Source organism: Nilaparvata lugens, chromosome 1, assembly GCF_014356525.2.
Source record: "Nilaparvata lugens isolate BPH chromosome 1, ASM1435652v1, whole genome shotgun sequence".
NCBI classification, from domain to species: domain Eukaryota; kingdom Metazoa; phylum Arthropoda; class Insecta; order Hemiptera; family Delphacidae; genus Nilaparvata; species Nilaparvata lugens.
In genome coordinates, this window is record NC_052504.1 from 47,708,218 (window position 1) to 47,722,393 (window position 14,176).

Below are 14,176 nucleotides of genomic sequence, written 5' to 3' on the forward strand. Positions count from 1 at the left end.
TGATTCATAGAGAACAGAATTCATCTTTCAAAATAAAATTATAGGATGTCTACTCATAGTTGCACATTTAAGGGACTGTGATTTTATCACCAAAAGAAGTATGATTGATGAGAAATAATTTGCTGTGGGTTGGTTGCAATAGTTGAATAATCTCAATGGAGCACCTAATCTGTTCCAGGATCATAAAAAAAATAATTGTGACAGTTTTCTCTGCTGTTTTAAAAATTGATAATGTACAATAATTATTTGGAAACAGGAAGGGTGTGAGAGGTGAGCGCTGGTGTGGGACAAAACAAGAGAATAAACAATGAATCAATTATGTGATTCTTTCTTTTTTATTCATAGTATGCCTCACTTATTTGAAGAGCTTATAAGAAGAAGATTGGATTATGGGATTATCCATAGTTTTTGTTAATAACGAGCTGTATAATCATCACCAGCCTGATATTGATTTCTTCAAATTTTAAAATATTGAACAGTCGAGTAAATGGAAATGGAAATGGAATGATATCATGGAAAATCTTTCATTCACATCCATTGTTGTTGACATTGACTCATTCCCCAGAATTTCGATCATAGTTCAATTTTCCAAAGTGAACAAGAATAGTTTTCAAGTGACCTTTTTCAAGCAGTGTTAATAAAGACAGTTGGAATCCGGTAGAATTAGACAAAAAAAAATCAATCATCAATCTTGAGCTTATGAATAATTTCTTTTTCATCGATATTATTCCTCTTTTGGTACAGTAGATTTGTTTCCCACTAGGCCTATACATCATCACAAATGTTTTACAAGTCGGTAATATTTTGAGGATAGGACTGTCACTCCCTCTGCACTCAACGTATCATATTTTTTGAAATATCTATCGACCGAAGAAGTGACTAATGAGGGTAGGAAATAAGGCTGGAGATAATGTTTGTTCATCAAACATTAATCTTTCAACGGCTGTTCATGTTGTGGTTGGCTCTACAGAAAACACCATGAATTACCGTTTCCTTTGGCACCCTAATTATATACATGTTTCTCAACCCTTTACTCATTGACTTACACCGGTTTGTTGTTTCTAGTTTTTCCCTCTCTCTTCTTTTACAGTGTGTGTGCAGGTTTTCCGTCTCATTCGAATCATTTTTCTAAACTTAATCAGGAGATCTAAGAACAGGTGGACAGTTGTGGTGGTGATCGGTTGTTACTTTTCGAAGAGATCAGAGATATCGGAGCACCGTAGAAGGGCAACCAAGTGTCGACATGCTTTGAATAAACTATTTCCGTTTCAGTTGGCTCGCGCTGTTCGTTTTTCTCTCATTGTTGACCTCTCTGCTCCGCTCTGCTCGGCTCAACACCTTTTTATCTTCAAAAGAAATCGCGACCAACATGTTATACACGCCTAAATAATCTTATCGACAGCCTTTTTCCTACTCAGGCGGCGGCTGCGTTCTGTTTCTTTGCTTTCCAAATTATACCTCTCCGAACTCATATTTCTAGTGATTTAATCATGCTCATAATAACCGATGTTTATCTGATGACGATCAGCTCATAAAATTTCTGCTTTTTTTACAATCACCGAAGCATGAATGAAGGAGGCAACTCTTTTATTTTTAGCTATTCAGTTTGTTCCTAGGTAATTGCATTGATAGTAATTGGTTGACTTCCTTTTGGCACTTGAAAATTACCCCTCACTCCACTGAAATCAATTTGCAAGATAATGTGAGTACCTAATTGATAGTATGTGTTTGTAATGACCAGCCCTGGATTGTAATTTACAACAATGAATGAATGGTATCTTTGTTCAATCGAATTAACTCTTTCAATGTTGATTATTGAAGAGACGGACTACTGTAATTCTAGATCAACGATCTTAGTAGGCCTAGTTGGTACTGCTTACTTTTTACTTCATCAACATACTACAAACTGCATACTGTATCAGTATTCAATAAATGCTCATTCAATATTCAAGCAAGCAAGCACACAAGCAACAATTAAGCAATGCATTCAAGCAGGAGTCTATATATGTGCAAGAACAATTTCCAATTTTTTTCAAAGCATTTGGATTTCTCTTGTAGGATTAGTTAATTAATCAATTTCTCTACTAGGATTAGTTCACTTAAAGGAAAAAAAACTAGCGATAATCTTCAAAATTATTCTATCCGAATTAACTCTATAAATAATAACAACTAGAAATGCTGTGACATTATATCAAGAAGATGTTCTAATATATTATCATGTAAGATCATTTTAAAATAATGTGAGTATATATCTCTAATTTTTTTCAGTCACATTCATATCGAATTCTTATTCTGGCATTGATATTATTTTGCATAATATTTGATAAAACCTTCTCATTCTTTTATTTATTGGCTGGATGAATTGTATATTCCAGTTGATGTTACAAAAATCTACAGAATGAGATTATTCGACTTAGGTAACATCATACTCAAATTTCATTGATTCATGAGTAAAACACAATGAAAAGTCAGCTTTTACAAATAAAGTTTGAAATCAACTATTTGCATAGGAGTGGGATTGATTAAAAAGTCATTTCCAGACAATGTAGGAATATTATGTTATTGAGCTTTCCTAGAATATTATAATAGCTATTTGACACACAAGTAGTGCAGTTGTGAGCAGTCTCAATAAGATCACACAGAATAAAAGTTATAACAAGTATTAAGAATCGAATAGAAAACAATTGAATACAGGTCATGCATCACATCAGTAATTGTAGAAGGTTGTCATATTCAACTCATTTTACGATATCAGGAGGATAACAATTTACGATCAAAAGGATCGCAAAGTTGAAATCTATTATTCTCCAAATCTCCAGCAAATGAGACATATCGAAATAATTGCTTATTCAAGTGTTGCCCATTGAATGGCGCAAATGGAAGTTACAGTACCATTAAAGTTATAGGAAGACAATTTACAATCATCCTACTCTCAATCTACTATAGATTTGAAAACTTTATTCTAAGTAAATAAAATGTTCTACTCACCCAGGAAACACACTGAAACAAATTTACGAGCTTTATTTATTCATTTCATAAATTTTTTTGACAAACTTCACAACCATGCGTTGCAAAGGATGTCCAAACACATTAAACACACAAATATGTAACTCAATTTGAATCAGAGTAAAATAGAAATAGTCTAGTCTAACAAGGACAATTAAAAAATGATTTCAGAATATTGAACTCAACTTTTTTAAATAGATTGGAATAATTTAGTCTCCCAATAATAGAATAATCAATCAATCAAGCTTCCAAATATAAATTTTCTGGAAAAAATAATTTCCTTCAGAAAGAAGCAGATAACCACAAAACTCAGGGTGAAATGTATATCTGTATTCAGTCCAGTTAGTGGTAATTTAGTGTATCTGCTGGCATTTCTTAGCATAATGCTGGTCATCCTAAACATCAATCATAAAAAATTCTAGACTACTAAAGCAGAATACAATTGATACAAATAAAGCCCAACGTATAGACGAAGATAAAGATAAAATTAATTGAATAGCGAGGAATAGGGTTTCAAAAAACATGAAAATGAATAGTGAAATAGAAAAGTTAAGATTTACTAATTCATGAGATAATGAGGAGTTTTACCAGAGAAGTGCTTGAGTGGCAAAATACTAGAGATATCAATGTTTTGTGGACATTTTATCCTTTTACACTGCACTCTTGTGAAAGGGCATAGAGATGGGTTGAAATGTTGGACGACTGCAGGTGGATATCACTACAGGCGGGTAGTACGACTTCTGTCCGTTTTATCGAGTAACTCGAAAACTTTTTAAAGAGCTTTAGACGATGTAGAAAGTTACATTGTCGATTTGGGAAGGAGTGCAGTAGCAGAACAACGATTGCCTTGAATCAGTGGTCCTTTCCCTTAACTTTTTACATTGATACAAGGTTTGACCAGTGTTTTTGTGAAGAGGATTAATTTCGTCGAAAACAGAAAAAGCGATAATGAATTTGAAAAGGTTGTTCCAATATTTTTTGTAAATAGAGTGGGAACTGAATGGAAAATAAGTGCTTGTACGATTTTGCGCAACTGAAGAAAGAGAAGAGAGAGTAGGCGAGTACTTGAAACGGAGAGGGACAGACCTTTTTTCGAGTGAAGAAGTTTTCCAGCAATTATTTAGTGGTTCGTGCTGGTGGTAACTTGATGGTCCAACAAAAACTGAAAAGCGGGAAGGAGTGGGAGAGGAAAAGACGAGGTAAATGATGATAAAATATAAGAAGAAATAGGAGAAAAAGTAGAAGAAGGAAAAGGAGGAGAAGAAAAGGAAGAGGAGCAGAGCGCTCACAACGACCGGCTATCACCCCGATAAAAAACCATCGAAAGGGTTGAACACCAAAAGGGGAAGAAAATATATGGTCATGACAGCGTCGGAGGAAGGAAGAAGCTCAAGGGGTGGACTCTGTGTGGGAAGAAGTAGCCCCGGAATGAATGAATCAACTAAAGCCGCTTCTCAGCACACTCACACACACCAAGACAAACACATAAATAGAACATTCATCTCTGCAATTGCTCACTGATCATCTTTTCCGGAATCAAGAGATCTTGAGTATCTCATAATGGGAAAAACAAAAATCTTTTTGAAAAATCATGGGTCTGCTGCTTATTGAATGAGCAAGCCATTTTGCAGAAATTTCAATAATTGGAATTACAATTGGATTTGCAATTTTCTACTTTTTACTGCTTCAGCAAGCCATAAAGGGTACAAAATCTATAAACGTTTTGCATTTCGAAATCGTTACAAAGACTGCTAATACAACGTTGAATGGTTCATAACTATCATGAATAAGAACTATGTGAAGTTGGAGTTGGATAAGTTATGAGATGGAAAAACTGAATTGAATATACGTTATATAATAAGCAAATTTTTGTAACTAAGATTAAGAAAGAAACTTTTTGTGAAAAATGTCGATTTTTTGCAATTTTTAGTTGTGAGGTACAGTAATAGAAATTTAGGAAAAGAAATAGTGTGAGTATGGTGCTATGTGAGAATAGCGCCATGAGTCATGAACAAACCAAACTCACTGATGTTGCCACAAACAGTGATCGTAGGGCTGGCTAGCCAACTATCATTCTATTGTGCTACATTATGTTGCTATGCTACCGGGCTCTTCCCTCATATGCGTATTGTGAGTTGAGCAGAGCCAAGCATTACGCTTGTTATCTATGAAAACAAACAAATAAACTATCATGGACCAAAAACAACTCCTACAAATAAACAAATAAGAAGAACCGGGAATTCGAGAAGTGGTACTGCAACTTGTGATCATAAGCAGAATTTGAATAAATTGGATTTGATATGGAATGAGTTAACAGGTGAGAGAGAATCAAGCAATAAAGTTTGTGAGTTTGTACCAAAATTTCGCTTTGTGTGTTGGCTACACTTGATAAACATCACCTTGTCGCTTATAAGCAGCTCTATTGTGTTATGTAACAATAATAATAATAATTGAAGTTAACAGGACATGCGACCTCCCATGATTATTATTTGTATTGAAAGTAAGTTACAATTTGAATCAACACGTGATTCAACTGAAACTGGTATGAATACAGAAATAATTCTCATCTGTATTTGACAAAAATAATAGTATGATAATTTATTCATGTTTTGAAACCTTTATTGGCAAATGATGTAACAGAATAATTGATATTACAGATGTGGAGACGTGGAGTTCCACATAGGAAAACATGGATTGTAACAAACCTCCTCTGGAAATTCATAATTTGAATATGGGACGTGATGCAAACTTGGGATGAATTTTTCTGGTTGGTTGTTTACCATAGGTGACTGTGATGGATGTGATGCTCTGTAATGCTTTAGCAATTGAGACTTGAATCACAGGTAGCAATTAACTCAACCACATCTTCAACGAACGTTTGTAATTTGTTATCTACACTAAAATACTTGGGAGCATTCGAAGTTTTATAATAAGAAGTAACTCTTATTAACTTTGATACATATGGTATAACATGAACTTTCTATATCAGTTATCTATCTGTTTTTGTTTGATATTCGTTTTCTACTACCCGTCGAGGCAACATTACTTATTTCTGGATAGGAACTTCCTCACGCCTCACTCAAGATGGTGTGAACAGGATCAAAACATGTTCAACCCCAAAAAAATAAGCTTTTAAAAATGTGGGTCACGACTCGATTAGCGGTTGTAATTAATTGATAGGGGCTGTATTATTTTTATCGACGTAATGGACGAATCGAGATAACAGTGAACATACGGAGGACGAGCCACTGCTGTCGATTAAAGAACAAAATAGGCAAATAATAACATCGGAAAGTAGGCCAGCATTTGGTGGACGAAAGCGTCTCGTATATTTATCTAGCATCGTCTTCCGCACCCTTGCTTACCATTATTAATATAATGATCGAGGCCTGACACAGATGTACAGAAAAAACTGACAAGGGAGGTCGATTGATAAAGGGTTGAGGAAGAATTGGATCGACACTCACACTCTCGCAACTCACACAGTTACCCCGTCTGTGGGTGTGCGGTCGCTTTTTTCACGTCAAACACACCGAGCGCTATCAAATACGTCTGCAAGTGGTTTTAGGGGAAGCTTTTTTCTGGGCTACAATGCTGTCAACCACATTAATTTCATCCACCACGAATTGGTTGGAGATTGAACGGGCTGATGAAGGTTTTGCAGGTGAGTCAACCAAGGTTTTCCAACATTTTTTCCAGTTTTTTTCTAATAGGTCATGGTAGCTCTCCTCTGTTCATAGTAGGCCAGAGTATGGCTTCGTGGATAATATTATAGATTAATAAGTTGTTATTGGAATGGGAATATATAAATGAGTGTAAAGTTGATTATCAATCAAGTGAGTTTCAAACCACCCAGACAGTTAGTTGGGAGCATCTGATTTGTTTGTGTTAAGAGCAAAGTAGGAAAATATTCCATAGAATGGAAGAATAGGTAGAAGAATAATGAGAGAATTGGAAAAAAAACTTGATAAAATGATTGACAGACTGAGAAAGCATCGGGTCTTTTGTGGTGAGAAAAAAGTATGAGAATATAGGGCTTTAAAAGAGGAAAGAAGAAAGAATAATATTCGCAATAAGTTTTTTGACATTCATTCTTATAGAAGAGGATGTTGGATCATAATTGTCTGCAGTTGCGCACTTGATCATAGAGAGCTTCTAATAAGAGAAAGAACTAGAGAAATAGGAAAAATATTAAAACAAAATGACGTTGATGTGAGAAGGTTATGGGTTATAAGCTGTCTGCTGCAGAGCAGACAACCACATAGAGCTCTACATTAGGGAAAGAACAAGGGAAATCATGATTATATTGAAGAGCATGTTAGCTGTTTACAGTAGAACAGTTTAGCTCCACAAGATGAATATTACTAAGAAAAATTTTGAAAGACAGCTTAATAAAACCATGTATATTATTTGTGCATAGTGTTCTTGGATGTTTGTTTTTTGCAGAGAAATTGAGCTCGCAGAGCTCCTTGAAGAGGAAACTAAGCGAGGTTGGAAAAACATCTAATTAAAATGATGTGAAGGTTATGGAGTGTAGATTGGCTTCTGTGAGCAGTATTGCGAGCCAGGTTGTGTAGCAACTTACCTTTGTTGTGTGAGTGCGGAGACTGGACTCGGTGGCGAATCCCTTTCCGCAGATGGTGCAGTGGAAGGGCCGATTTTTGGCGCGCTCCACCTGGGCGTCGTGGTTGCGGAGGTGCTGCTGCAGGTTCGACAGCTGGATGAAGGCGCGGCCGCACTCGGCGAGGTGACAGCGGTAGGGCCGCTCACCTGAAACGCAACATCAACATCAACATCAACATTGACATTTTGCAAAATTGAAAAAATTCAATACCGGTATATGGCAAAATTCAATAATGACATTTTCGATGTAACGTATTATTTCCCCATCGACTTCCCCGATGGAATTTTGATCAACTCATTATTAGGAAATTTTAAACCCCGAGAAAATTGATGACGAGTGTTTGTACTGAAAAAATGTGTATCTTATGGCAGTTGATTACAACTGACGAGAATAGACACGTCTAAAGAAGAACGGGTCCGACATTTTCCAGCTGAAGGTGCGTACAGATAAATACGCGCCGCGAACATGAGCAATTCACTTTTAATCAGCTGACTATATCTGTATTTTTACAGAAACGGTAAGATACAGATATAAAAAGCTTGGCATCAGCTGATTAAAAGTGAATTGCTCATGTTCGCGGCGCGTAAATCTGTACGCATCTTTAGATACACATTGTTCAGAATCTCATGCTTGAACAACACATTATAAATGATCCAATCATGATTTGAGGGAAGTATCAAACTAGAGTCAGTCCAAGTGACAAGTTGTGTTACTCTTTTGTAATATAGTACGTTGTGAATTGCAAATAAATATATTTGTAGTTTCAAGATTTAATATGTTGATCTAATAATTGAAGCAGTACAGTTTCTTGTCTATTCCAATCAAGACTTTTCTAATCTAACAACAAATGTTCAGCACATAAGAATTTGCTTCCGTAGTCTAATGGATAAATCATACTTATGGGAAGCAGCATCAACTTTTGGCGGCAATAATGATGCTGAGGGATATGATAGTTGTATAATTAGTTGGAAGATAGTTTTACATTGCAGGGTGAGCGAGTGGGTTGCTGAGAGGATAGAAGAGCGTATGACGACCCCACCGTTCATCACTTCCCCGCTTCCCATCATTGATAAAAAAAGTTACGAGTGCACTTCGGCTCAGCGAGTTGTCATCATCAGCATCACAATTTTCAACCACATGGGAATTTCGCATAACAGAGGGGGTTTCATCTAGGATTTCTCTCTAGTTTTATGCTGTCGAATTGTATGTTGTATTTTATAGATTATGGTTGCGCACGCAGTGAGTGCACGCACACACTCACATGCCAGGGCGGGAAACCTATGCTATCGATTGAGCCACGGTCCAATAGGGGACACAGAACATAGGTGACGTCATAGCATTGTTGCCATATTAGGGGAATTTATTGAACTAGTGGGAATTTCTCTTGCACCTGATCTCGCCGTGTCGAAATAGTGAGGTGACTAATATTCGGGCGAATCCTAGGCCTTTGCTAGCCATACATTACTTGCCCCCACCTCACGCACCCTCACGATAAGCCGTAGCTGGGCAATATTTCACAAACAGGAGTTGCATTGCATCTAGCCTAGCTGCATTCTATTCCGCAGGCCAACTCTCCACTGAACAACACAGTCTGGCTGCTATTTATTAGAAAGCGCCGCGGTTGACAGTTGCAGCTCTCGTTGTTCCATTGGTTGCCGCCACACTTGGAAAGGGCACGCATCTTTACAGGCCCAAACAATACAACAACCCAATGTAATAGAAATAGCCGCCCTTCGTCCCTAATTATGATGACCAGAAATGAGCTAGAGTTGAGTAACGTTTATTCAAAATTGTCATGCTCATTCCATATTCAATGAAATTACAACTCATTGAATAGGTTTTAATAATTTAGTCTTTCCATTCAATAAAGATTGATAGTCCATCATTTGAGTTTAAAAATAAATTGAAGAGTGATTGAAAGTAATTCTATATAGTAATTATAAGTCTTATACAGAAGAGATGCTGATTCTGCTTTTTACAAAATAAAATAAAGCATATCGAAATCTCATGATTTCAGGCGTGATTGGCATCAAATAATGTGCCAGAGCGGAACTTACTGTGAAACTGTTCACAGTTGTGAAATCATACTTTTTCTAACGTTTTATCGTCAATTCCAGGAGATTGATGAGTAGAATATCCGAGAGGGGAAAAGGGTTGCACAGTGAATGAATACAAATGACACATGAAAAAAATCGGCTGCTCTTTTACTGTCCACAAAATTTGTTCCTCTTACAATCTCGTTTTTTCTAAATGATTGCCAGTCCATGTATGCATTGATGGTTGCTGTTGTTTATTGTGTGAACGCAGCTTGAATAGAGGTGGACTATAATAAAAAGTGGCGTTTTTCAAGTCCCGGTGATAGAAATACGGATGTTGTGATGAAGTCAGTTAGTGATGGTGAGGGAAGTTTGCAGGGAGATTTATCGCGCCGGGTTTATTTCGAATCAGGAAAAATGTGAGCTACTTTTCCGAGTGACATCGATGCACCGACACACAACAAATGAGGTGACACAGCAGGTGAAGTGAGCGCGAAAAATGCGAGGGAAACAGAACAGTTGTGCAGTGATGCGTTCATAAATAATTTAAACGCGCTTTCACTGTATAATTGTCAACTTTCCCGCTTGACAATGATAGAAACAGAACAGAGAGCAAAAATGGAACGAAAAATTACTGTTACAATGGAGGAGATTTTTGTGACATTAAATAGATCATGCAGCGTGACGACAGGAAAAGCATGATTTCATCACTGATTCCTCCACCACCTCCACCCAATAAAAATATACTTTATAAAAGGGGGCGTGACAAAAATAACGCAAAAACCAGCTCAACCAACCATAACTCATCTAAATTATAGTGCAGAGTCCATTTTCTTTATTCTTGAACAATTCAGTAGGCTCAACCGATAAAAAGTAAGTAATCATGATTGTTTTTATGCTGACGGCACTCTATGATTTCTATATTAATGTGGGAACTGGATTGAATAATATCTTGATCGAAAGGTAGGCATCAAACCGAATGAATTTACAAAAATATGATACCAAAATAATGAAACCGGAATAATAACAGTTCGGTTAACATCCGCCTGACGAAGAAAAATGGAGTACAGATCTGATAAAGAGAATAAAGACAATGACTACCAGATTTTCCCAAAAGAGAAACCAAATAGAACTACTGGAGGAAGTGTCCATGAATGTGAAAACGTTCATTGATTTAGTTTGAGAGGAAGAATGTAGAAATCATTGAAAGAAACACCTGGAGATTGAAACTAGATCAAGCAATTGCCTGGCCAGTAAGCAAAGAGAATCGAAAGCGATAGAGATAGAAAGCGATAGAGATAGAAAGCTGCTATGGAGGTTGTAATTTAACAACAGACAATCCTATTAAGAAACAATAAGGTTCAGAATAAATTTCAATAAGCAATTGAAGAAATCAAGCAGCCAAGTTGAAGCTGCTACAGTTTCAGTTTAAATGTTGATCTAACAAATATAAAACTGTCAAGTATAACAAGAAAAATATATTGAGTAAAAATAATATTTCTCATTTATATTTTCCCATCAGAATTCAGTCCTATTTTGAAATTCATGGTGTTGGAGTATTGATTTATGTAGTCAAATCAAAGTAGGATAACAGATCAGTTTTAATCAAAGTGATCCTATAAAATTTATAGGATTGTTTAATTTTTATCAAATTTATAACATTGTTCTAATGTAGGTGAATAAGGTTGAAAGTGATGATAAAGTTATGATAAATCCTGACTTGATTCTAAAATCTCGAGTGATGTGGATTGCAATTCCAATCGAGGACCAGAAAAGTTTTTATTTTCGATTTTTTTCCGGAATCACATATCCAGCTTATTGAATCCAGTAATATTATAAGTGAAGGGAATTTTATATTATTTCTTGTGAGTTAAAATAGTATATTTTATGATTTTATGAAGTCTTATATAATGCAAGATGCACTTCCTACTAAAAGCCATAAAAACTCGTGATTGCCAATTTTTTTCGAATCATACTTGCAGTTTATTGGCCCGTGTGAAGAATATTGCGACCACGGATGGCAAGTAGAAGTGGCAGACAGAAGTGATCGCTAAATTACACATCAACGTTCCTCCAACGAGACAAGCCATGTCCGAAAATTGGCTAATTTGCAGTCTGCATGGATTTTTGAGGTGAAGTTGATAAGCGTGTTGTTTGCTAGAAGCAAGGTGGTCCTGCCGGGTAATTGCAAACATCGGTCGACAACTGCAAACAACTTCAGCGCATCCGAGCAAGTACTGCCTAAATACAAGTACTGCCTAAATCAACCTACACGACATGCTCTGCCTCCTACTATACTGCATCTGCCACTTCTTCTTCCCTTGCTTGTTTTTTATCAACCTCTGTTTGTGTTGCACCTCACTTTTTATTATTCAGCTCAGCCTCTGGGGGGATTACATTCTTAACAGCTGCACTGTCTGTTCTGTACTTGACCCTTATTCACCGAGACAGTACGTTTGTTGCAGAGCTGTTGAGTCTCGTTGCTAACAAGACAGTAGGCACAGTAGGCCTACCTACCGACACTTGGTTTTTCCATTGCGAGATCATTGCTGTGGTATCCCCTCCAGTCATTGTCATGGTTCGTTTATTCTTTATGATAAAGATAAATCAATTTCTAGATATAGTACGGTTTGATTGTGAACATCTATTGAGAATTTAAGTTAAATTACCTAGGTTTAATATATGCTCTACTCTTTATATAAATAGCCTACCGAATGTTTGTTACAATGTCATCATTCTGCTTTTAATACCTTCATAATACTGTGTTCTTGGAAACATTCCACTAGAATGTAAGTTATTGCCTATTAAATGTAATGAACATTTTTCAATATTATTATTCAATTGGATACAAAATATAATTAATTCTATTATTCATGGTTAGGAGTTATCAGATTGTATGGAATGACAATTTTCCAATAGACTGGACAGACACTGAAGTTGGAATAATCACTAGAATGGAAGAATTGTTCCTATTCTTGAATGAAAGTACTTATTATCATTTACCCTCACATTCCCAGATCAAGTTCAATAGAAATAGAGGGATAATCTTGAGAGTATGTCTTTAGAATATTTACTACAAAATCCCCTAAACCGTGCTTAGTACCTCTAGGAAAACTACGGTATTAAAAACGTTCCAAATTCGTCCGGCTTCTGAGAAGTGAACAGGCAGCCAGACAGGCCAGAACATTTGCAAGGAAGCTGGAGGAGGCTGGACGCTCCCAAAAATAATTCAGATGTAGATTAGGTTATAACAAGACAAAGGACAAGAAGCCGGGATGTCCCCTTTGCAGTGCGCGCATAATACAACCGGAGTTGGGAATTATATTTTTTGCTTGTGCCACGAAACGTAGCCACTACACACACAGAATGTACTCGGCGAGCATTCTTAAAACCAGAAGGGATATTCTGCTCTCATTCGAATTAATATTCCATTGTTTTAGGACCACGTTATGCTAATATCAGGGCCCACCTTAGGTCTTACAACAGTGTGTTCCGGATATTTCTTTTTGTTGTGTGACATTACGAGTTCTTTCGTTACAGCGCTGTGCGGATTGTTTCAATTTTTTCGTCTCTTTCTTCTCGCTAATAGGCTTGACTAGCGTTATTGTTTTAAAAAGGAAGCGGTGACGGTTTCTCTAATGTAGCAGCCTTCAAGACATCACACATGTTATTCATTGTTCTAAGAACGTGGGACCACCTCACACCCTTCAAGAATAGGCAAGATGCTTTCATACCGAGTTTTGTTTCTTTCTGACAGTCACATCAGTTACTATACTGGAAATGGTTCAAATGCAATGTGAATATATTTTTCAGACTTCTAATAAAAAAAATCGATTATAAATGAAGTATGGAGATGATTCTTCTTAAACTGTTTGGATGAAACAAACAGCTGTATATTTTTAAAGCTGCAATCTTGAAATTATTTCGTTAAAAATTTAGAAGAAAATGAATTTATATATGGTTGTGACTTTTATTAAACTTTGGACATCAGAGAAACTAGTATGTTCATAAAATCAGTAGTTTCTTCAAAATTATTACTGGAATCAGTAAAAAAATATGCTGATTTAAGGCGGGATGCACACTGAAGAAACGCGTTTCGTTAAAAAAGTTTCAGGGAACGTGCTCGTTTCGACTGATAAGATTAAGCAGGGAACGTTTCTTTTGTATGCATGCGCGAGTGAAACGGATTGCATGAAACAAGTTTGATGAAAGAGGGCTTCACGGAATGCGTTTCTCCGGTGTGCATCCCGCCTAAGACTGCTGAAAGTGGAACTCTTTTTATAACTTTTTGAAAATATTCATAGATTTAATAATTTATTCTGATATTAAAAACAGAGTGCTGCAATCAGATGTTTGTGAAAGTCATAAATAAATATTTGAAACTTTATCCTGTCATACTATACAGACAAAATGAAAAAGAGTGAGTTATGAGCAAAAGTCTTTATTTGTTTTGCAAGTTGATATTTTTCAAGCGAATCTTGCCTCCCACGACCCATTCTCAGTTGAAAGT

The 14,176-nt window shown here is 36.3% G+C and overlaps 1 protein-coding gene across 1 annotated transcript in view; it reads right to left on the reverse strand.

Moving 5' to 3' along the window:
- LOC111043827 overlaps positions 1-14,176 on the reverse strand; it is a 152,976-nt gene that overhangs the window by 45,943 nt on the left and 92,857 nt on the right. Inside the window, exons 6-7 of the mRNA XM_039429555.1 lie at positions 7,592-7,776; positions 2,989-3,000 (exon numbers count right to left, since the gene is read on the reverse strand). Coding sequence (XP_039285489.1) covers positions 2,989-3,000; positions 7,592-7,776 — 197 coding nt within the window. The remainder of the gene's footprint in view (positions 1-2,988; positions 3,001-7,591; positions 7,777-14,176) is intronic.